This window comes from Nannospalax galili, unplaced genomic scaffold (assembly GCF_000622305.1).
Source record: "Nannospalax galili isolate Female #2095 unplaced genomic scaffold, S.galili_v1.0 scaffold271, whole genome shotgun sequence".
NCBI lineage: Eukaryota > Metazoa > Chordata > Mammalia > Rodentia > Spalacidae > Nannospalax > Nannospalax galili.
The window spans coordinates 2,625,950-2,650,926 of record NW_008331789.1 but is presented as its reverse complement, the minus strand read 5'-3'; the positions used below and the strand labels follow the sequence as shown (position 1 = coordinate 2,650,926).

Below are 24,977 nucleotides of genomic sequence, written 5' to 3'. Positions count from 1 at the left end.
CCCCGCCCCCAGGATCCCGCTCCGCCCCCAGAACCTGTCCAGCTCCCCGGGAGCGGGAGCCCGCTCGGCGACCCCGGAGGTTCCGCCCCCAGGCGCGCGCCCGCCCTTCGTGCGCCACGTGCTCGCTGGAGGGCGGTGCTAGGGGCCACGCTGGAAAGATGTTCTTGCTGCCTCTTCCGGCCGCCGGGCGAGTGGCGCTCCGCAGTCTGGGAGTGCGGCGTCTCTCGGGTCAGGGTCTCTCCGCCGCAGACATGACGAAGGTGAGAGGCGGCCGCTGGTTTGTGGGCGGACGGCAGGTGCTGGCCGCGGGGATGGGGCGGTGGGGTGGGTCCAGGCCGCCGGGTGCCGGGCGTAGGCGCCAAATTGCTAAACTGAACTAAACAGAAAAATTCCCTGGGGTTGCAGGGCATTGACCTGGGCAGGGCCTGGCGGTGGGCACGGCTGTTGGCTGAGGATACGTCCTTCCCTCCCGTGGGGACAGTGCCAGGTTCTGAAGTTAGGCTAGAACTGGGCTCTCCACTTACTGAGCTGGCTTTGGTTCTCCATCTAACTGAGCTCTCAAAAACTGCACTGAAACCTAGGAGAGAAGGGCGGCCGCGTTGTCCCAAAAGCCTTCCAAGGTCCGGGAGCCAGCCGGGACTCTACACCCAGACCCCTTCCTCACCCTGAAGTGTAGTGTCAGAAAATGCCCCGGGGGAATAAGAGTTTATGGACAAAAGCTGTGTCTTTCTAGAGAAAAGGGCTCTGCCGAGGGAGGGAGGTCGTGTCGTGTCTTGAAATTGGGGAAACGCCTTCTCCACCTAGTTGGACTCCAATGAATTATGCACGGCACTTTGAAATTGACAGGTCTGACTCATGAGTTGTGCTTGGAGACCTGGTAAGGGAAGAATATTCTAGATGGGTCTTGAGCTCAGGTTCCCTGCAGATACCTATATCGAGGGACCAGGCAAACACCTGCCAGAGCTCTTTCCAATTCTGTGCCCAGTGGCCCGTCAGAACCGTTCCCTGCCTGGTTCCATGGAACCCCAGGAACGAACAGTCTTGGGAAAGCTAGAACCTGGCAGTCGCCATGCCAACGGAGCCCGTTTTCTTCAGTGGAAAGAATGGACACCGTGTGGCCTGAGTACCTGGGGTCTTGTGGAAAGGATCAAGGGCAGAAAGAAAACAGCTGTTTAGCTCTGCCACCCAGGGGCTAGTGTGGCAGAGGTGGCTTCAGTTTTCTCATCTGGCAAGTGAGAGAGAAAATCTCACAGGGGTGGCCCTAAAACAGAACATTTAAAAAGTCTTAAATTACCATGCAAAAGGGGATGAGAAGCACTGGTTTTACGTCTTTTTCCCCCTGACATTTGGGGCTTGTGAGGGAGATGAAGGGCTGTACCACTAAGTGCTTGTGAAAAGGAGGGGTTCTGCCCTCCCTGTAAAGTTGCATGCTTCTCCCCTAGCGGGAGAGGTACTTACTAAATACAACATGTGCATCCCTAATCTAAAATCTGAAGCGCTCCAAAGACTCAGATTTTTTGAACATTCACCAAACACTTTTGCAACTGGGAAATCCTACAGCCGACTTCTTGACTGGTCATAGTTGAAACACAAATTATTAAAATAAAAGTTGTAATCGTCAGGTGGTTCTGAAGTAGGTTAATGAAGTAGGTGATCTTCATGTTCAGAGTTAGGGCCAGAAGTCGCACATATTCCTATTCCAGTCTTGTGCTGGCAAGATTTCAGCCACTGAGGCAGGTGCACGTGTAGCTGGCTGCCCAGCAGCCTATGCTTTTTATTTTTTTCCCTTTGTTCTGACACCCTTGGGGAGGACAGTTTTGATGGAACTATTTGTCTCTTTTGGAGTTCGGGTATGCCTGAGCCCTTCTAAGGGGAATGCTCTGATTACATTCATCTCTTTTTTTCTCAGGGCCTTGTTTTAGGAATCTATTCCAAAGACAAAGATGATGACGTGCCACAGTTTACAACTGCAGGAGAGAATTTTAATAAGTTGGTGGCTGGAAAGCTGAGAGAAATGTTGAACATGTAAGTGTTATTTGGGGTTCCAGTCTTAAAGATACTCAAATTGAAAGAATATTTTACACTGTCAGACAAAGTTAATTGAAAACCCTGGCCAGGCAGGTTTTCATGGAAGTCAAAAATCATCTCAAGAAGGCTTGGGTACTTTGTCTCAGTATGGGTGGGTCTGCAGTTCTGGAACATCAGATGGTTTCTAAGCAGACCGCAAACCTATTATGAAGCACTGATCCAGGATCCAGAAAGTACCGGATTTCCTCAGCCCACTTCCTGGGCTCAGATTCACTTTTCCTGCTTTGTTTCCTGGCTGGTGCCAGCCTTTCGATATACTTTAACTGGTTAGTTTAAAGACAGTCTAAGGTTCTGTCCTTTTATTGCATGCCTGGATTTTGAAGGCTTTTCACGTGTTAAAGTGCAAGTGGATCGACTGATTATATAGGCAGAATGCAGATTGAAACTCGGGAAGTCTGGGAAGGGCCTGAGAGTTGAGCTCTCCTAGATTAGCTAGGACCTAGAGGACATAGGGAATCATTAGAGCTACTGGCCACATTTGGCAGAAATAGAAGTAGCAACATAAGCTCCCACAACTATTATTCAGATTATAGATAACATGTTAGCATGTTCTAGATGTCACCTGATAATTATAGTCATTATCTGATGGATGTGTCGTAGGACTTGTATCTCTTCTTTGCTATTCCTTTCCCTGTTTATAGCCTTCACAGGGGCCTTAAATCATTAATCCAGAAGCTAACCTGTAGTGTCCAGAGGTCATTGGACTTCCTGCAGGGTCACTGTGGGCTTCAGCTTCAGAGCCTCTGTGCTCTTGGCCTGTGCAGTCCTTCTTCAGCCTCCCAAGTTGGGGATTACAGGCATGCGCCACCACACCAGGCTTCACTGTTGTTCCTAAATAAATCCATGTTCAGTGTAACCTGAAAGTTTGCTAAATAGTTTTTGAGCTTGATGTGCTACATCTGAGACATCTGTCCTGAACACATTCTGTAAAGCCATAACTGAAGTAAAATCCACAGACACAGTAAAGTACTGTGCTGATGCTAACAGTATCATTTACCAAGAAGAGCAGAACAAACTATAATTTTTAAAACAATCATTTCCTCTTTAGATCTGGACCTCCTCTGAAGGCAGGCAAAACTCGAACTTTTTATGGTCTACACCAGGTATGAGATGGTCATGTTCACTTTGTAAATCCTCATTGAGACTTCCCGTGTGCCCTGTACTATGGCTGCCCAGTCAAGCTAGAACTTTTGTATTGAATCATATAGTTACCTAAGTGTTAAGCAGAAGTACTACTTAAAATCGTAAAGGGGGCATGGCTGGCTGACTGCCACCTACTGTATTCCTCAGTGTGAAGGCTGCTTTCATTTGGAGCACTGTCTAATGCAGAAGTAATTGGAGGCTTACCCTCTGCCTTTCAAACACGTTACCACATCTCACCAAGACACAGGCTCCTCTTTGCTGAACCTTGAATGGCTGTGTGGGAGCTGAGTATTTTCCCCCTGTGCCATTCCCTTCTGGAAAGGAGCACTTTAAAGAATCACTGTGGCTGATTTGGTGTGTTTGTGGACCAGGACTTCCCCAGCGTGGTGGTGGTCGGCCTTGGCAAGAGATCAGCTGGAGTTGATGACCAGGAGAACTGGCACGAAGGCAAAGAAAACGTCAGAGTTGCTGTTGCAGGTTATCAAGCTCCTCAAGACTTTCTTCTCTTTCATCCCTTTACCATCACCTCCCTCACCCTGTTCACACAGTACAACTCATCTTAACAAATTCAGTTTACATGAGTATTCTTGACCTCCTGATAGGTTAGCTAATGAAATGTTTTTCATATTTCTATATTTTCTGTTGGGAGGTTTTATTACTATTTATTCTTAGAACTATATCAGAAATGGTGGCATGTAGATTTTCCATTTTGTAATGCAACCCTGGTGTTATCCAACTTTTAGATTACAAGGAATTATCATATTTGCAAAACAGAGACAATGGGAACAGTGTGGGATGCCTGCGCATTGCTAGCAAAAGACATGGGCCTGTCCTGATTTTTTGGGTGGGGGTTAGGTGGCTTGGAGGAACTGAGGTGGACGCGACTGAGTCATTTTATCACTGAGCAGGGAGATCCTTTCCCAGAAGGACTGTGCTCCAAACATACTTTGAGGAATTTCTGACGTAGCAATAATTTGCTTAACTAATCCTTGGCCCTGAATCATAAATGCTTATTAAATTAACTTTCAAAGTTGAGTGGCACATCTAAATTTTATGAGTTTTTGCTGACATGATCTTAATAAAATGCTGTATTAATGATGGACTTTGCTCAGTTGCTTGAATATAGTTTCAACGTCATCATTTCTCTGTCCCTTTTAATCTGGGCAGCACCTGGTGATTGGGAAGCTTTATCAGAAACCCTGTGCTTCAGAAATGCTACAAGGAACATCTGCCTCCTTGAGGGGCCTGTCCCAGTCTGAGAGAGCAAGCTCAGCTCTGCTTCTGAGGCACATGCCCTTCCTCACTTTATGGAAAAGGAAATGGAAGTTTGGAACCAGCAGATGCTAGTTCTGTTTCCTCAGCACACAGCCTGTGCCTGTCTCTGCTTTCTGCTGTCCTGGTTGTCTCTTGACTGACTTCCATTCTGTTTCCTCTGTGATTCTACAGCAGGGTGCAGGCAGCTTCAAGACCTGGAGCTGCCGTCCGTGGAGGTGGATCCCTGTGGAGATGCTCAGGCTGCTGCAGAGGGAGCGGTGCTGGGTCTCTATGAGTATGATGACCTAAAGCAGAAGAAGAAGGTGGCCGTGTCAGCCAAGCTCCATGGAAGGTGAGAGGAGAAACGGGGATGTGGGCAGCACTCCCCAGCATTCTGACAGGAGCATGTTTGGGGATGAGCATCCTGCTTCTCAAGTGTCCAGTAGTGCTGTGTGGCTCGTGTGTATCCTCACTGCCCCAGCCATTTTCATAGTGTGATGAACATCCCCAGCCTCTGCTCCTGCTTCTTGTGCTTCCCCCATGGCTCCTGAGAACCTTCTTTGCTTGCTGGTTGCTGGGAAACCTTCATGTTGGCTCTTACCTAAGAGGGGGGATGACATGGCAGACATCCTGGTGGGTTTTAATCCAGTCTGCACCTGCTGACCTTACGCTAAATGCTAGATCTACGTGGATGAAGGCATTCGTCTTCGTCTTCCTGCTCTGTGGTAGGAGACACTTCAGCAGACCATTGACCACCTGATAAATTCTAGCCCTTTTCTAGGCTGCCATCAGAAATAGACACTGTGAAACCTTCAGTTCCAGTTGCTATGAGGGCTGTGGGTGGCTGTTGATGAGGCCTGGGGGTTAGTGTCTGTGAGGGAGTGGTTGGGAATGAAGGTTTGCAGCCAGTCAACCTAGGTTTGAGTCCTGTCTCCATCACTTATTCAGGGTAACCTCAGTTAAGAACCAGAATTTTTGTCTCTTTCTTTGTAAAGGAGGCTTGTAATACTGATATCATAGAGTTCTGTGTTGTGAGACAGTGAGAACTCACAATCCAACTTCCTTAGCCTCTTCAGCCCCTCAGTCCTATGATGACAGCCTGTGCTGTCATGCCTAGCTGCTATCACAGTTTGGGGGATGGTCCAGAGACAACTATGCCAGGTGGGTGGCACATGGTGAATGCTCTGAGGAGCTGGCTGTTATCTTCTGTCCATCTCCATATTCCCCATATTAACCCCTGCCACACACAAAAGAACTAGGATCATGCAACATGCATCTGAGAGTATTCTCTTCTAAAACAGTCCTGTCTGTTGATTGGCATTTAGAGCCTTGACTCAGGCACAGGAAGGAGGCAGCCTACAACTCCATGTCTGAATGGTGTCTGCATGCTGGCCTCACAGCTGGGCGCTATCATCCCTTTGTGGGGAAAGTGGGCTTTAGGTAGGAATCTCTGCATCACCTTTGGAAGTAGACTGACAGCTTCTAGTAACCATCAGGCCTGCATCCTTCCCCTTTTCTTTAGTTATGCAGGATGCAGGGGAAGATTCTGAAATGAACTGCATAGCCAGTTCTTCCTAGGCCCCCACTGGGGCCTGTTTTTTAGCTAAGAGAATGGATTCGATCTTGTGTACTCATTCTGTGTATTTTTGTTTTTTTAAGACAAGTGCCTCCCTTAGCAGCAGAATGATCAGTATTCTTGAAGGTGTTTGATAGTAACTTTTTTCTTCAACAGTGGGGATCAGAAAGCCTGGGAGAAAGGTGTCCTCTTTGCTTCTGGACAAAACTTGGCACGCCAGCTCATGGAGTCTCCAGCCAATGAGATGACGCCAACCAGATTTGCTGAAATTATTGAAAAAAATCTCAAAAGTGCCAGTAGTAAAACTGAGGTCCATATCAGGTAATCCAGGATTACATCATAGACTCATGGGATCTTATAGCCAAAGGAGTGGTTGAGATCCTAAAATCCAGCTCTCTCTGTATTCAGAGAAATAACTTGAACCCACCAGCAGCCACACACAAGCTCAGAGAGGGTTGTTGGTTTGAGGATCTTTTTTCTTGTCTCTTTAAAAAATTTTATGTGCATGAGTGTATTGCCTGTATGTCTATAAATGCACCATGTGAGTGCAGTGCTCCTGGAGGCCAGAAGAGGGTTCCATATGTCCTGGAACTGGAGTTAGGATGGATGTTAAATGCCATGTGCGTGCTGGGAACTGAACTCTGGTCCTCTTCAAGAGCAACCAGTGCTGTTAACTGCTGAGCCGTCTCTTCAGTCCTCTTTTTCCTTGTTTTTAAGAGTGTCATGACCATACCGTCTGTGTCTCTTTATTGAGACATACTTTCTCTTGCATATGTATTTGGGAGTTGAATTCCTAGATTGAATGGTAACTGATTGACTTTTAAAGGAACTTCCTTTTTGCTAATGGTACAAGTGAAGAATGCAGCATACAGGGTAGGGGGTATGAATTCCTGCCTGCCTGTTGATCTCCTTGGCTACACTACAGGATTGCATTCCCAGGCCTCCTGAGTGCTTGGTCAGTGCTGGGTGATGGTACTTTAGTTCAGGTCCTCTGGGTTCTGTTTCTCTCTTGAGCTCTTTCCCTAATCCTTTAAGCACCCAAGTTTGAGCATTTGGGGGACTTGTGATTAAAATTAATTGACAGATACTTAAAAAAAAATAATTTATTTATTATTATGATTTTATGTGTATGTGTGTATTGCCTACATTAATGGAAGTGCACCCATGTCGTGCAATGCCCACGGAGGTCAGAAGAGGGTGTTGGATCCCCTAGAACTGGAGTTACAGACAGTTGTTAGCTGCCATGTGGGTGCTGGGATTCGAATCTGGGTCTTCTGCAAGAACATGCAGTGTTCTTAACTGCAGAGCCATCTCTCCAGCCCTGACAGATACTTTTTTTAACCTAAAGAATTCTTCATCATTTTCAGAGTTGTTTCTCAAGGGAACTTTTCATTTGAGGTAATGCTACAGCAGTTAATTGGGACTGGAGTTCATATTTATTCAGGAAAGTCCCTATATAGACAGAATGAAGAAAAACAATGTATAGAAAACACAGCACTGAAAGCCTGTTAGAATCCCCAAGTGGTTCACGTGTTGAGTCTGTATCTGTGTGCAGGGTCTATAGATGTGTCCTGGTAGGACTGTGCCTTGTCTTAGGAGATGTCAGGGCTGTGTAGTGGCAGTGCTATTAGGCACCAGGGACAGATAGAACTTGCAGGCTAGAGTACACTGTGGTTGGTAGTCCTTGTCCTCAAGATGAGGATCTTGTAGGAAGAGACAGGCAAATAATGGGTCTGGGGAGGGTGATGAGGAAAGTTGTGAAAGGATGTGCAGATTAGCAGAATCTCAAAGGTCACCTGAGACATTAACCATCCAGGAAATTCAGGTGAGGCGGCAGTGTGCAGCAGGCCCTTGAAAAACTGAGAGGCACATTGTAGGTTTAGCTAGAAACCAGGCAGAATGCATAGATGTCGTGACTCATCAAGCTGTGATATAGTTGTATCAGACTCTCTCCAGTGTCTGCATCAAAGAAACACAGACAATTCTAGAAGGGTGAGATGTCAGTAAATCATAAGGTACTGAGCGTGGGATTAAAAATACTTACATGATTCAGCCTTATTTCTTTTGAAGTGATTTTTTTATGTTTCCATTTTCTCTTTGAAGTATGGTGGCAATTCTAGTTTATAGTCTGAATAAATGGACCGTCAAATACAGGATTGTTCCTGGGATCTGGTTGGTGCTGGTCTGTCTGGAATTACAGGCATAACTACTGTGGCCAGAAATCAATACGGACCCTTTTTGTTCCTTGGCCTAGAAAGAATAGCAGTATGGCATTGGTATTCTAGTTTGCACCAAGGTGGGGGTTCATGTTACTCTGAGCCTGTGTTTATTATAAAAACTAAGTAATTTTGCTGCTTTGGAGGTATCTCGAATTGCACTTGGAGCTGTGAGAAATAGTGTGACATCACTGAAAAGATAAGCTAAGGAATAGGATATTTTGTACCTGTTAGTGCAGGACAGCTTTGTTGGATTTTTGTTGACTAACCAGTTTCTTATGTGAGTCATTATTAGCAATACAAAAAAATAAAACAATGAATGCCCTAACTATCTTTAAATGCCTTTTGGTGGATGCAGAGCCTTGCTAATTTCATTTTTAAATTGAAATTTCAGAAATAGCTGAGTAGGTTGGTAAGGATTGTTACTGAGTAAACAGGATGACTTGACCTTGTATTCATTATCATGTATCAATTCTCTGAGTAATTCTATGCTCTTTGGTAGAGGAATCTCATCTCATTGTATGGTTGAAATAGCCTCAGAACCAAGTCTTTGCCTGAGAGCAGTAGACAGAAGCAAAGCACAGGATGTGATCACTGACGCTTCCGCCTGTGTGTCATGTTTACCCCCTGGTGTTGGGGATGGAAGTCAAGGTCTTGTGCGTGCCAGGAAGTACCCTACCACTGAGCTATACCAGCTCCCGTATATTATCTTTATAACTTACAAATGTGCGTTCATTCAGCAGTAGCTGAGCTTTTTCCAAGTTGTTCTGAAATAAGGGTAACAGTATCCTCCCTTTCCCTGCTTCCTACCCTGCAGACCCAAGTCTTGGATTGAAGAGCAAAAAATGGGCTCTTTCCTAAGTGTAGCCAAAGGGTCTGAAGAACCACCAGTCTTCTTGGAAGTCCACTACACAGGCAGCCCCAACGCCAGCGAAGCGCCCCTGGTGTTCGTGGGGAAGGGAATTACCTTTGACAGGTACTTCATGGGGGAGGGGGTTCTATTTTAGTGAATGCTATTTGTATGTAGCATGGTGTTTGGTCAAGTCTTATACATTATATTAAATGTATCGCATTACCTACAAAATGCTTATATATGCCAGAGACTATTAGGTATATTACATATCTATCTTGGTTCTGGTCTTAACATGTGAGTGAGAGATGATGTGGGGAAACCAAACTCAGAGAAGTTATTTGTCCAAAGTCACATACCAAGAAGTAGAGTCACTGGGCTAGGGAAATGACTCAGTAAAGTGCCTGCTGTCCAAGTCTGAGGACCCAAGCTTAATCCCCAGCATTCAAATAAAAAAGCTGAGTGCAGCAGGGAGCAAATGCTTGAAATCCCCATGCTGGGAAGGCAGAGATGGGAGGGTCCCTGGGGCTTGCTGACCAGCCAGTCTAGCTGAATCAGTGAGCTCCATGTTGGTGAGAGACTGTCTAAAAAATAGGGTGGAGAGCAATTGAGAAACACCCAACATCTACCTCTGCCCTCCACGTGTACAGATGCGTGTGCACACACAGAGTAGTGTCTATCTTTAAAATGCCTTATAATCCATTCACCGTGCTCTTGGATTCTCATTTGAGCTAAGATTCTCCCATGGGCAGCAGCGGTGCAGCCGTTGGATTATGCTTGCTGCAGTTACTTTAGCTGAGTAGTCTAGCTTCCGTTAGTCTCGTTAAACCTAACATATTCTTTAGAAGTGGAAACCGTCTTTGATTATTTCAGCCAAGAACAGGCTGAGGTGGAAAGGACAATTCTAGAGACGCTAGTGACAGGGAGACATTGAAAGGATGACTTGGCCAAAGCACTAGGTTAGAGAGAGCACTAAGGCTTTGGTTTTTTTTTCTTTTTTCTTCTTGTTGGCTTTTTGAGTTAGGGTCTTGTCTATGTAGCCCTGGCTGGCTTGAAACTCACTTTGTAAACCAGGTTAGCTTTGAACTTAACAGCAACAGTGATCTTCTTACTTTAGCTACCATGCGAGTGAAGGGAATTGAACCCAGGTCTTCTGGAAGAACAGCCAGTGCTCTTCACCATTGACCATCTCTCCAGTCCTTCTAGAAACTTTTTTTTTTTAAAGAAAGAATCTTCATTCCCAGGAATTATGTTTTAGAGAAACTACTTTGGAAACGGACCAGTAAAGAACCATAAAGTTTTGATTTCTCTAGTTAGGGGCTCCATCTGAAACATGAGTGGAATCCAGCCCTTATAAGAATGATATTAAATAATATGAAACATTGTCAGTTAAATCAGTTTTAGATATCTTTTTTTTTTTTTTTTTTTTTTTTCAGACTTTTTGAGACAGGGTCTCCCTGTAGCCCCAGCTGTCCTGGAACTCACTGTGTAGATCAGGCACGTCTTGAACTCACAGTGATCCACCTGCCTCTGCCTCCCAACTGCTGGGATCAAAGGCATGTGCCACCATGCCCGGCTTAGATGTCTTACATTAGATGGTTTTAGATTTTTTTTTTTTAAAAAGTGTGGGGGGTCTGGAGAGATGGCTCAGTAGTTAAGAGCACTGACTGCTCTTGCAGAGGACCCGGGTTCAACTCCTAGCACCCACATGTTGGCTACGAACCATTCTTAACTCCAGTTCCAGGGGAATCTGAAGCCCATCTGACCTCTGAGGCATTGCACGACACAGGTGCATTCTCACATACATGCAGGCAATACACTCATACACATAAAATAAAAAAAAAATATTTAAAAAAATATGTGTGTCTGTCTGTCTCTATGTGTGGGTATGTGCATGTGAGTGCTGGTGTCCTTGGAGGTCAGGGGTCAGTTCGGTCCCTAGGGCTGTGAGCTGCCTCACGTGGGTGCTAAAAACCAAACGCAGGTCCCTGGAAGAGTAACAAGTGCTCTTAACTGCTGAGCCATCTCTCCAACCCTAATTGTGATGTTTTATACTGCCATAGGCTAATAGTTCAATGAAATATTTATGCTCGGAGTGAGATTTAATATGAATTAAAATCCCTTAAATATATAACAGGTAAGGCTACTGCTCAGGTTGAGAAGGACTTCTTGAAGGAGTAGATGTAGATCAGGAGGACTTAGCTCAGTGTGTAGTTTTTAACTCTATTAGTAAATGCAAATCATCAGTTATCAAGAGTTTCTGTGGTAAGAATTTAGGATCTGATACTAAGGAAAACAGACCTTAGAGCAGGGAATAGAAACTTCTCCAAAGAGTCACCAAGGCAAGTCTGCAGATCTCAGAAGTCCAAGCCTCTGGCTTTGGCTTGTGAAGCAAGTTGCTCTGGACTCCTAGAAACAGGAAATAGAAAAGTCACTATAGAAGGCAGGCTGTTGTGTGGAGGAGGTAGTTGGGTTTCTTGCTAATCACAAGCTTGCTCAGCTGTTTCTGGATAGATGCCTTCCTTAAGCCTGTCTCATTCGGCAGCCATCAGCCATCGCCACCAGCAGGTGTCAGAAGAACTATTAACGTTCTGTGCTGTGTGCTTGAGAGGAATCTCCCTCTCCTGTGAGCTTGTCAGCTTTCCTTAATAGTTCATGACCAGGGCTGGCCGTGGTGCTACACACCTTTAATCCTGGCACTCTAGAAATAGAGGCAGGCAGGTATCTCTGAGTTCGAGGTTAGCCTAGCCTACATAATGAATGTGAGGCCAGCCAGGACTGCATAGTGACACCCTGTCTTAAAAGTTCATGACCTTCAGCTTTCAGGAGTTAGCTCAGAAAATTTGCTGAAAAGACAGTTTTTGGGGTGTCAGGAGTTAATGATACAAAGCACATGAACTCAGGTAGCATTGATATCATGGTATGGTAATGTTTCTAGTGGTACTTGGTAAAGTTTCATTCAAATAGAAATAAAAAGAACCACCACACCTTTCTCTGTTTCTTGAATTATTTTGTACCTTAGAAAGACTACACTGAAATCATTTAGATAGTAAATTTAGAAATTTGACCTCTGGCAGGTATGTGATGCTCATGTGTGGTAATTAATCTTCAGTTTGCATGGGATTTTTGTGTTTTGTCCAGTTTTGTGACAGTCTTGCTATGCAGCCTAGCCTGGCCTCAAACTTGAGATTGTGCCTCAGCCTCCTGAGTTCTGGGATTGCAGGCATGTGCCACCACACCGGTGATCTATGTTCTGTTTTTTACATTCTTCTTTTACATTTTTATTTATTCTTGTTAGGGGGAAAGGGCACACAATTGCCAGAAAACTTGTATTCAGGTCAGAGGACAATGTGCTGGAGTTGGTTCTTTCCTTCCACCATGTGGGTCCCAGGGATTGAACTCAGGTTGTCAGTCTTGGCAGCAAGCACCTTTATCCTCTGAGCCAACTTGCCAGCCCTGTTATGTTCTTTTTTAAGAATGTGATTTGGGCTTTCAACTTTGTTATTAATGTCGCATGCTGCCTCCTTTTCCATACAGTGGCGGTATCTCCATCAAGCCTTCTGCAAATATGGACCTCATGAGAGCTGACATGGGAGGAGCCGCAACTATATGCTCAGCCATTGTGTCTGCGGCAAAGCTCAATTTGCCCATTAACATTGTGGGTAAGTAGGGTGAGGAACTGCATCTTGTAGAGCTACTAGAATCCAGCCACATGGTAGTACTGAGCCAGCAAACAGTTTTCCTCCATCTGAAAAGATCAAGAGACAGTTTTAAGTAGCTTTTTATCAAGCAGAAGCTGTTAAACTGAAATAAATGTTTTGTGTCTGGGCTGATTGGGTTGAATGTGTTTTGCAGCCAGTGGGCTGTAACTGATATTGATTTGTTTTACTTAGGCAAAAAGTGGTTAGCCATTAGGGACACATACGTCACTTTTGTACTTTACTCCAGTGAAAAACACTCAGTAGCTGGAGTGGAGGGCTCATGTAGTGATTGCCTCATAGGACTGTGTTTGATCAATTGCCTGATACGGAAGAATCGCTCAGTACACAGAGTCTCCTGGTGTTTTCACTGCTACAAACTCCCAGAAGCATTGCTAGGGGCACATAGCACTGCTAATGCCATGTTTTGGAGGATGAGAGATTTATAGGACTTGGTCTGTTCACGTCGATTGCCTGGGGCAGGTAGAATGGAAACCCAAGTCTGTCTGATCTGTGTCTCCCCTGCCTAGCTACCCCAATATCATGGTCCTTTTATTGTTGTTCTGTTATCAGTCCTTCCTGGTTGTATGTTTGAAAGTAAGATGCTGGCATTGGGACAGGCTGTAACTCTTAGGTTGTTTATCATGTTTCCTAAGGGATATTCTGTGTATAGTGATAATTACATATTTAAAAAAATTTTTTTTTTTCGTCTTTTTGAGACACGGTCTCCCTGTAGCACCAGCTGACCTAGCACTCACTATGTAGACCAGGTTGGCATCAAACTCACAGAGATCTGCCTGCCTCTGCCTCCTGAGTGCTGGGATTAAAGACATGTGCTACCACACCCAGCTAAAAAAATATTTTTACTTATTTTTTTGTGTATGAGTATATTGCCTCCATGTATGTAAGTGTACGTGTGTCATGCAGTGCCCATGGAGGTCAGAAGAGGGTGTCAGATCACCTGGAACTGGATTAATGGATGGTTTGTTAGCCATCTGTGGGTGCTAGGAATTGAACCCAGTCCTCTGCAGGAACAGCCAGTGGTCTTAACCACTGATCCATCTCTTTAGCTCCAATAGTTACATTTTATAAGGCTTCATAATAGCCTAATAAAATCTCCCCAATTATTTAAACAAAACTCATCCATCTTATATATTTTTTTAAAGATTTTATTATATTTTGTGTATACATGTGTGTCTGTGTGTGGGTCAGTGCACATGTGAGTACAAGTGACCAGACTGGAGAAGAGGGTGTCAATCCCTTGGAGCAGTTGTGAGCTGGCCCAATGTGGGTGCTGGGAACCGAACCTATCCTTTTCAAGACCAGTACTCTTAACTGCTGAGACATCTCTCCAGCCCTGACACTTAGTTTTAAAATCTAGACCCCAATCAAGGATCCCACATTGCGTTTGGTGGCTGTGTGCCTTTACCTTTCTTGTCAAGAACCTTCTTCCTGCCCCTTCTTTATGACATTGGCAGTTTTGAAAGGCCCAGGTTAGTCTCCTGGTGTTCTGCAGTTTGTGTTCATTTCTTCCAGATTGGAATCAAGTTAGACTCTTGAGTAAGAATACCACCATGTGCCCCATGGCTCGCATGTCCCGTGGGTGGCATATTTGAACCCGGCGTGTCTCATGTTCCTTTTTACATGCTTTCCAATAGGTTTGGCCCCTCTTTGTGAAAATATGCCAAGCGGCAAGGCCAACAAGCCAGGAGATGTCGTCAGAGCCAGGAATGGGAAGACTATTCAGGTTTGTGAGGGGACATTGAGGCATCCTCAACTAGCATTCTTCCAGGAACCCCACTGTAGCCATGTAACTTCAGTATGAAATGGGTATCCACTTTCAGGAGGAGGATGTTTTTAGTGCTAGCACTTTTTCATGGGAAGTAAAAGTATTTCTTTTAAAGATTTTTATTATTTTTAATCATGGGTATATGTGTGGGTAGGTACACGAGTGCTGGTGCCCTCAGAGGGCAGAGGTATCAATCAGTCTCCCTGGAGCTGGCATTATTAGATGGCTCTTGTGGCACGAGCCAAACGCAAGTCCTCTACAAGAGCAGCAAGTATTCTTAACCACTAAGCCATTTCTCCATCTCCTTGATGGAAATATTTTTCCTGCCCTGTTGTTTCTCCCACTAAATTATATCATACAAATTACCATGAATTTGAAGGCTGCCATGCAGAGCATGGCATGCTAGTAAAGCACTGGCCATTTTCTAGTTAAACCTGTGCCAGGATTAACTTTTGTTCATATTAGATGTTGGGGGTGGTGGGGGGAGACTGTCCCACACTACAGGCTCTGCACTCTGGCTTCTGAGGAGCATGTGTGCGTATGCATGCACTGCCCAAGATCCTGGGGCCTCTGCCGAAAGAAGGAAACACAGCTAAAAGGGGCTACCAAATCAGGAAGGTTCTTTAGCCTGGAGTTCCAGGTTGCCACTTAGTTTAAACTTTTTTTTTTAAGGTTTAAAAAAATTTTTTTTTAATTATGTGTATGGGGTTGGAAAGATGGCTTAGCAGTTAAGAGCACTAGCTGTTCTTAGAAAGGACCTGGGTTCTGTTACCAGCACCTGCATGGCAATTAACAACCAATCATCTGTAACTCCAGTGACACCCTTTCTGGCTTCCACGGGCATTGCACAACATAGGTGTATTTACACATGCAGGCAGTTTACTCATACACTAAAAATAATTTTTAAAAATGGTGTGTATGAATGTGGTTATGTGCACATGAGTGCAGGTGTCCTTAGAGTCCAGAAGAGGGCTCCCATGGATCTGAAATTACAGGTAGTTATGAGCTGCCCCATATGGGTGCTGGGAACTTAACTCAGGTCCTCTGTAAGAGTAGTATGGGTTCTTAACCAATGAGCCATCTCTACAGCCCCAGTTTTAACTTTCTTAAGGTTTTCTTTTGATGCTTGGAGATGCAGCCAGGGTGGTCTCAGGCAAATGTTCTACACTGGGTTATACCTTAGCCCTGTTACTCTTTTAGCTCTGTTTCCATTTCCCATTATTAAGACATTTTCCTATTTTTTCAGCATGGAAGTTGTTAGGTCAGGCAGGGTTTACTGAATTGGCCTCCAGATTAGCTCTGTTCCTGCTGGAACTGATTACAAGTGTGTTTTCACTGTTGGCGACAACCACCACTCCAACCTTTTCCACTTGAAATGAGATGTTCCTGTCTGGTTTTCATTCCTTAAGCTGTCTAAACCATCCCCTTTTATCTTCTCTGCAGGTGGATAACACTGATGCCGAGGGGAGGCTCATCCTGGCCGATGCACTCTGTTACGCCCACACCTTCGATCCTAAGATCATCATCAATGCTGCAACCTTGACAGGTCAAGTGCATGCTTCCCCTGTCTATGTCTGAAGGAAGCCTTACTTGTTGGGTGCAGTGCACACTTTACTCTGGTATTACTTTGCTAGTTTGGTTTAGCCCACTCACACTCAAAGATCTTTCACCAGAGGAATTGTTCTGTAGTTATAAAATATTTTGAATACTAATTCTTTTGTTTTATTCCAGTGGTAACTTTAAAAAAAAAATTTGTGTTGCACATGCATGTGCATACACATGTTACAGTGAGGACAACTTGCATGAGTCTGTTCACTCTACCACATGGGTCTTGGGATCAAACTTGGGTTGTCTGGTTTGACAGAAAGCACCATTACCTGCTAAGCCATCTTGCTGGTGTCAAATCAGCTTATCCAGGCTGAAGCTAAAAATGGTATTAAGAGGTGTTTTTTGGCAGGGTATGGTGGTGTACACCTTTAATCCCAGCACTGCTGACAGAGGCAGGCAGATCTCTATGAGTTCAAGGCCAGACTAGTTTACACAGTGAATTCCAGGTCAGCTGGGGCTACAGGGAAACCATCTCAAAAAGATTAAAAAAAAAAAAAAGAGGTGTTTTTTGTTATGACTACAATATATTATGAATCCCAAAAGATTGATGATTGATGTATCTCAAAATCAGTAGCATTTTTTAATCATAATATATCTTATAATATACTTCATGTAGTAACATTTTTGGAGTAGCAACGTCCTTTATAATGGATACAAGGCATTGTGATAGGTGACGTGAAGAAAGCTCTGGCTCAGGTGTGACTCCTGTTTCTTAGGCAGCCTCTAGCAAATTCTTTGACCTCCAGAACCATCAGTACTTGGAGGAGTTCTGTTTGTTGGTAGAGTTGTGAGGTTGGGAGGAGCTCTTCTGATAGGCATTACCTGAAGGAAGGCCTTGACTGTAGAGCAGTGAACAGATTCCTAAGGGCTAAGAGACAGCGGGTTACTGCAGAATCCCAAAGCTCTTGATCTTCCGTCCAAAAATCTCTGTCCAAATTTATCTCGCTTCATTTAAGATTAGATTAAAAATCAGGACTGGGTATAGTGCTGCATGCCTTTAATCCCAGCACCTATACTCAGGAGCAGAGGCAGGCAGATCTCTCCAAGTTCAAGGTCCGTTTTGTCAACATAGTGAGTGCTAGGCTTGCTGGTATTACATAGTGAGACCCTGCCTCAAAAAAAAAAAAAAAAAAAAGATTAAAATTCAGATCATTTTGCATTTTGTGCCCTTTGGTTTTCATTTTCCCTGGTCATGCATGCCTTTACTGGAGCATGCATGACCCCAGGCAACACAACCAGACTGTACCTGTGCTTCTGCTATTGGTGTATCTGAAAATGGTGGTGGTGATAGTTCTGGAGTTTTAGAAAACAAATTATTTAATAATATATATAATATCGTGAAATCCCCTTCAGCATCATGGCAGGCATTACCTGAAGGAAGGCCTTGACTCAGTTATTACATTTGTGTTTATCATTTTCTGTTCCTTTAAGTGAAATTAGCACATTTTGTTTGAGATCAGTTTGTATTTCTTTTATAAAAAATCTAGAAACTGATGGGAATGTGTTATGTATGGGTTTAATAGAAAGCTTTTGAGGACAAAGTCTATAAAAACCACTACCTTTAGAAGTAGAATATTAATGACTAAATGTGATATACACATCCCATGCAGATGCATCATAGGCATCAAGCCCCTCCTCTTACCATAGTGTCTCTGCTGTGCTGTTGGTGCCAAATGAATGGCAGTCAGCAGGCTTTTAAGTCCTGTGGGCCAGGGACTTTGCTGACAGGTACAGCACTCAAGTCAGGCCTGCAGTCTGGAGAGAGTGGCAGAAACTGGAGATTCATACTGGCAGCTTGAAAATGTATGCAACAAGCCCAAGGAAGTACTTAAAGAGAATCTGTAGTTTGGGGACTTGACCAGTCAGGAGGTCAGGGCCTCTTAACCTAAGAAGGGTTGACCCTTCTTAGGGTCTGCTTGTGTGGTTTGAGCAGAGAAAAGGTGAGCATAGAGCATGCCTTGTTCAAAGGCCACATGGGGAGGAACATGGAGTCAGCAGTGAACCATCCAAGATGTAAATAAACCTTGTGTCTTGGGCCTGAGCACCTGAGGCTGATGCTGTGGAAGGGGTGTGTGAGCTGTGTGCAGAGCTACTCAGAGTGCTAAGCTCAGGGATGGTGAGCTCCTGTGTTTGCATTTGGAAAGACCGCCGAGCATGCAGTATGGAGTAGACTCAGACGGGCAGGCTAGTGAGGCCCGTGCAAGGTGTTATGGTGTTAACTTTTGTGGATAATTGAGTGTTTAAGGGTATTTTGGTATTTGCTTTTGGCTTCAAAACAGTCTGCTGGATACAGGGGCACAGATGAGCAGCTTTCCGTGACATGGTGGCTATTGACGCCGCACAATGGGCACCTGGATGCCTGTTGTATTCTAATTCTCCTTACTTTTCTGTGTATCTGAAAAGCTCCACAATTAAGTTCTTTATCTTAAAACAAGAATCATGACTATAGTCCAGAGGGCAAGTGATGAGACAGCAGTGGTAGACAGCAGGAGATTTAAGATGATTGGGAGCTAGGTGTGGTGGCACACACCTGTAAACCCAGCACTTGTGAGGCTTGAGGCAGGAGGATTACAAGTTGGAGGCCAGCCTGGGCTACATCTTAAAATAATAATAATAATAAAATAATAATAACTATTATTATTGGGCGGTAGTGATGACACTTAAAGGAGCAAATGAGCCAAACAGGCTGGATTTGACACAGTGTTACACAGAACCATAGGTTTTTATGTGTGTCACCATTTGCAAATATTTCCTTTCTTAACAATTTGTGATTCTTTACTATTAACTAATGCTTACTGTGATCTGCTTGTGATTTCATGGGGAAAGTGTGCCATGCAACTGTGGTCCACTGCTGTCCTTGAGGAGTCGGGTGTAAACCACTGTGATGCTGAGTGAGCTGGCAGAGTAACCAAAATTAACAATGGAATCGTGGGTCTAAGTTTGAGTGCTTAAGTCAGATGTGTAGCAATCTTTACTCACCTACAGGCACAGGGGGATTATTCAGTGTTGTGTTACATAGTCACTAGTAATCCTGTCTGCAAAGAAAAGTAAGGGTCTGGGAAGTTTATATGTAAACAGAATTACCTGGCATCATCTGTAGTAATTGGATAGTTTAGTTATTCTTTGGTATGATACTGATGAGTAGCTTCGTGCAAAGCCACAGTTTGGGATTAAAAGTCATTAGCTTTGCGTAACATATGGTGTCTTGTGAGACTAGAGTTGCTGCCTGTGGTGTGGAGCTTCTGTTCTCTGACAGCCATGAACATTTTGGTACCAGTTCAGGGGGTGTTCCCCGACGTCCAGTATGGTCATCCCGCTCCCGCTTACGTGTCCTTCCAGTAATCATTTACTGAGCTTCTTCGTGCCAGACAGGTGCCAGGCCCCAAGAATAGTCTTAGAATCAGACAGGTGCACTGACCGGAGCTTATAAAGCAAGGCAGATAGATAAGCAGGACTGCAGGGCTAACCCTGTCAGAGACAGCGGCTCAGCTGCTAGACCTGACTGCAAACCTGATTCTAACCTGGTCTTTTCAAATGCTCATTAACTTAGCAAGAGCAGTCAGCCAAAAAGAGGTTAGAAAAGGAAATGTAGAGGAAATGAGTGTGATACAACAATGGCAGACTTTAAAAGATGGGTCCAATCTTATGTTCACACTGAGATGTCATTAGAACTGAAAAAGGAGAACAGCCTCAGTGCCGCAGCTCTGGGGCCATTCCTCTGTCCAAAGGACTGCCTTAAAATCGCCAAAAACACTTTCCAAAGACCGCTTTAAAATCTCCAAAAATGCTTTCAAACATTTGTTCATGAAAAAGGAATAGATGTTTAAAACATAAAGAACATGCCCTTGAGCATACAATATGGCCATATTTTTTTTCTTTCCTCACCTTTCTCTGTGGCCTCTCGGCCATATTTTTTTAATATATTTTATTTATTATTTTATGTATATGAATGTATTGACTGCATATAGGTAAGTGCACCTGTGTCGTGCAATGCCCTTGGAGGACAGAAGAGGCCATCGGATCCCCTGGAACTGGCGTTACAGACAGTTGGTAGCTGTCATGGGGGTCCTGGGATTCGAACCTGGGTCTTCTGCAAGAACAACCAGTGTTCTTAACCGCTGAGCCATCTCTCCAGACCCCCAGTATGGCCATATTTTAGAGAGCTGTTTAGTGTCAGGTGTAATGGTGCACGTCTTTAACCCCAGCACTCAGGAGGCAGAGGCTGGTGGATCTCTATGGCAGCAAAGCCAGCCTGGTCTACATAGCTAGTTCCAGACCAGCTGGGGCTACAGGGAGACTGTCTCAAAAAACCAAAGTAAGTTTTTTTTTGGTCTTTTTGAGACAGGCTCTCCCTGTAGCCTCAGCTGTCCTGGAACTATGTGGACCAGGCTGGCCTCGAACTCACAGAGATTCAGCTGCCTCTGCCTCCAAAGTGCTGGGATTAAAGGTATGCACCACCACACCCGGCTCAAAATAAATATTTTTTTAAAAAATGAAAAAAAGTGTTTAGAACTCTAGAAATATAAAAAAATGGGTAACATTTGCCAGGCATGGTGGTGCATGCCTTTAATCCCAGCATTTGGGAGGCAGAGGCAGGCTGTTTGAAGTCACCTTGGTTTACATAGGGAGTTCCGGATCCGCTGGGGCTACAGGGAGACCCTGTTTCAACAAAACAAAACTAAGCAAGTTAATAGTCACCCAGGGATAAAATTATTGGTGATAACTGGTATCATTTTCACGACTGGTATGTATTTTCCATAACAAAGATAAATTCTAGCTTGAGAGGTATAGGATAATTAGCTACAGAAGGGATCATTTCCTCGGAGTATCTATTGAGGAGGGAGTCATTAAACAGAGTTAGAGGTCACATTTGTGGTCTGAGTGGCAGAGGAGCCTCCTGCCTTCAGAGAAAGGTGCTGACCCAAGGGACTCTGTGTTACAGGTGCCATGGACATAGCCCTGGGATCAGGTGCCACTGGGGTCTTTACCAATTCATCCTGGCTGTGGAACAAACTATTTGAGGTAGGTCCAAGATACAGCCCTATAGAATGGAGATGATGGATAATTTAGTGTGGCCTTCAAATAATATGTTTGTTTAACCCATGTTAAAAATGATTTTCTACGGCCGTGGGGAGATGACTCAGCAGTTAAGAGCACTGGCTGCTCTTGCAGAGGACCTGGGTTTGATTCTCAGCAGCCACATAGCAAATAACAACCATCCATAACTCCAGTTCCAGGGGAATCCAACGTCTTTTTTGACTACAGGCACTGCACAACACGGGTGCACTTACACACACATGCAGACAATACACTCATACACATAAAATAAAAATAATATTTCTTTAAAAATGATTTTCTATATTGTTTGCCTGTGATTTGAAAATAAGCCATAGCAATAAACAATTCAGTGGCTGTGTTTTCTAAAGATACTCCTAAAATATAAGTAGGACACCATTTCCCTGTCTTCGAAACCTCAGAACCATGTTAAACAGAGAAATAAAATGGCTATGGTTGAGAAGCTCTCAGCTGCAAAGGGTATGGGGACAGCTTTGTGAAGGACCGGCCCTCTAACAAAGACATGAGAGGCCAGCAGTGCAGACCAGCTCCCTACTGATGAGTCCACGATGAGGATGTCCCCTCACTGCTGCACTCTGTGCTCCCACTGTCTTTTCATAACCAGCCCTTTCCAGTCCAGTCATCTTCCCTCCTGCCATACCTCTCCCATTACACACGTGCAGTTTCCCTCAGTGCTACTGGTTTTCATGTCCAGCACCACTGTGACCCTAACCTAGCCTGTTTCCTGTTGGTGACCTCAGCCCTTGGCTTCTGTGACCACCTGCTCTGCTGTTGCTTGTGTGACTATCCCCTTTGGCACCTTTGCCCACAATTTGCTTTGCCTTCCCCCTTTGGGTGTGTTCAGTCCTTGGCCACACGCACGCTCGGAGTCTGCGTGGTGAACTTCATATGCCCCATGCTCTCTTGAACACCTCTGCTGCCCACTCTGTCTCCAGTGCTCCACCTGGCTGCCTGGCAATGCCATCTGGCAGCACATTCCCTTCACATCAGCTAATAGGAGCTTGCCATGGGGAATAGACACAAAGTCTGTGAATATATTTGAGAGGTTGGTTTAAGCTCCTAAATTTATGTCTCACTGGACAGAGCCCCTCTGCTCTGTCATACTATCTGTGGGCTTCACTCCCTCAGCCTCTGTAACATTCAAGTTTTCTTCTTGTGGGCTGAGCAGGAACCTCTCCTGGCCTCCCACATACTCAATGTCCCTCTCCGTCATCAGGGTGTCCACAACACTGTTTGACTGTTTCTTTTTCTTACCAATATGCTATGTTCATAGGTGTGATGAAATCCACACTTGGCAGCCTACAGTCTTTTCCCATAGGCAGCTCCTTTCATCCTTGGCTGATGCATCTGATGTGTACTTATGTCCTCTAAATTAACAGGTTTTGTTACTGCTTCTTGGCTTTCTACTTTGAGGCTTTATCTTTGACTTCCTGTGAAAATGAATAAAACAATCTTTATCTAGTTCTGATAGCCTGTAGGTCTTTTGATGGTTATACTTCAGCACAATTGGTGGTGCTTTATGAGTGAATGAATGAGGGGTAAATGAGTGACTGGAGCCCCCACCCTCAGGACCCAGTTTTCAGTGATGCGGGTCTAACATGCATTTCTACAGCACACAAGGTGACTAGCCTCTTCAGAGAATCTTCCACCCTATTCAGACCTGCATAGCCTCTATGCAATACAAGACATCACTTTATTAGATTGAGACTTTAGCAAATGCTCTACAGATGTGTGGGATTACTTTATTACATTCCTGTTTTCTAATTCTGAAGTCTCTTAATAACCAAAAATAATTCTAGGCATCTGTTTTGTAGTCCTGCTTTACAGAAACAGGTTAGAAGAGGTCTTCAGGCCTCAAACATACAGCATTTCTCAGAACCTGCTCCATCTAGTCACACACTATCACATTCGTCTTCTTTAGGCCAGCATTGAAACCGGGGACAGAGTCTGGAGGATGCCTCTCTTTGAGCATTATACAAAACAAGTTATAGATTGCCAACTTGCTGATGTTAATAACCTTGGAAAATACAGGTATGTAAAAGATCTAAATGTCTGTCTTCACAGTCATCCTTGGATGCCAAAGCTGCTCTTTAGTCTCATCCTCCTCATAAAAGACTTCAAAACTAACCAATTTCTTTTTGATTTAGTGATTGCAAGGTTATTGATATGTTTGCATTTTGGAAATATTTCTCTAGCAGGTTCTCATAATGTTACAAGTTTTCAAATCTAAAAGTTATTTTAAGCAAATGATAAGTGGAAAAAGATAGAAACTACAGGAATTCGCTAAATGGAAAAAGTAATCTAGATTTCAGCCTTCATTCCTTAAAGCCATATTTAAAAGTAAATATTGTGAAAATGACTTCTGGGTTATTTCTTTTTTAAATTTTTTAATATTTTTTTATGCATATGAGCATTTGGCTGCATGTATGTAAAAGTGCACCACATGGGTGTACTGCCCGAGGAGACCAGAAGAGGGTATTGGATCTCCTGGAAATGGAGTTATGGCTGACTATAAGCCACGATGTGGGTGCTGGGAACTGAACCTGGGTCCTTTGCAAGAATAGCCAGTGCTCTTAACCACTGAGCTGCCATCTCTCCTGAGTTAATTTATTTTTTGTTTGTTTGGGTTGTTTTTTTTTTGAGATGGGGATTCCCTGTAGCCCCAGCTGGCCTGGAACTTGCTATATAGACAAGGCTAGCCTTTATCTCACAGAGATCCACCTGCCTCTGCCTCTCAAATGCTGGGATTAAAGGTGTGTGCCACCACATCTGGCTTTTGGTTCTGGGCTAGTTTCATACTAGGTTCCATAAGCCTGACTTTTGCCCTTTGGTCACCGAACCCACCTAGCACAAATGTATCATTAAAACAGTTATTTGTGTGTGTGTGGGGTGTGTGTGTGTGTGTGCACTGTGTGTGGGTTTGTGTGCCATGGCACACATATGGAGGTCAACTCTGTGGCTATTTCTCTCCTTTCACATTTACTTGTGTTCAGGAAATTGAACTCAGGTTGTCAGGTGTGTGGCAAGCATTTTACCTGCTTAGCCATCTCACTGACCCTGACTGTAGCTTCTTAATGAAATGTTCCGTGCACCAGGACCTCAGGTGAGGTAATGCTCTTTGCCTTTCTCTGCAGATCTGCAGGAGCTTGCACAGCGGCAGCGTTCCTGAGGGAGTTCGTGACTCATTCTAAGTGGGCACATTTGGATATAGCAGGTGTGATGACCAACAAAGATGAGATTCCATATCTGCGGAAAGGCATGAGCGGAAGGCCCACAAGGACTCTGATTGAGTTCTTACTTCGCCTCAGTCAAGACAGCTCCTAGTTCAAATACTCAGAAACTGTCTTCCAGCTGTCTTAAACTGGTATTTGGGCTTCAAAATATTTTTGAATGGATGAAAATCTTTTAAAGGCAAAAAAGGATGGTGTTTTAAAATGCAGCACAAAATGAATTTTGTATGCCTTAATTTGTTTTGTTTTTCATTTTCTGCAAAGATTATAAAGCTGATATCTTGCTTGGCAAGATTTTTAAGATAGTTGCCACATGACAATTAACTTTTTAATCTTCCTGATCACTTTTTAGAGCATATGTTTTTAACTAGGAAGAAAAATTGTACTTAAGATTTGTGGTGCTAGGGACATAAGCAAATTAAAAGTTACTATGTAGTTATCCGAAGTAA

General features: G+C 44.2%; 1 protein-coding gene across 1 annotated transcript; it reads left to right on the top strand.

Moving 5' to 3' along the window:
- The first annotated feature begins 105 nt into the window (after positions 1-105).
- Positions 106-24,977, top strand: Lap3 (leucine aminopeptidase 3). The gene is made up of 13 exons (XM_008826865.3): positions 106-260; positions 1,910-2,025; positions 3,137-3,191; positions 3,603-3,708; positions 4,678-4,837; positions 6,218-6,382; positions 9,095-9,253; positions 12,665-12,789; positions 14,484-14,572; positions 16,058-16,160; positions 21,165-21,244; positions 23,220-23,329; positions 24,433-24,977. Exons 1-13 carry the CDS (start codon positions 159-161, stop codon positions 24,620-24,622), a joined length of 1,560 nt encoding a protein of 519 aa, XP_008825087.1. The 5' UTR covers positions 106-158; the 3' UTR covers positions 24,623-24,977.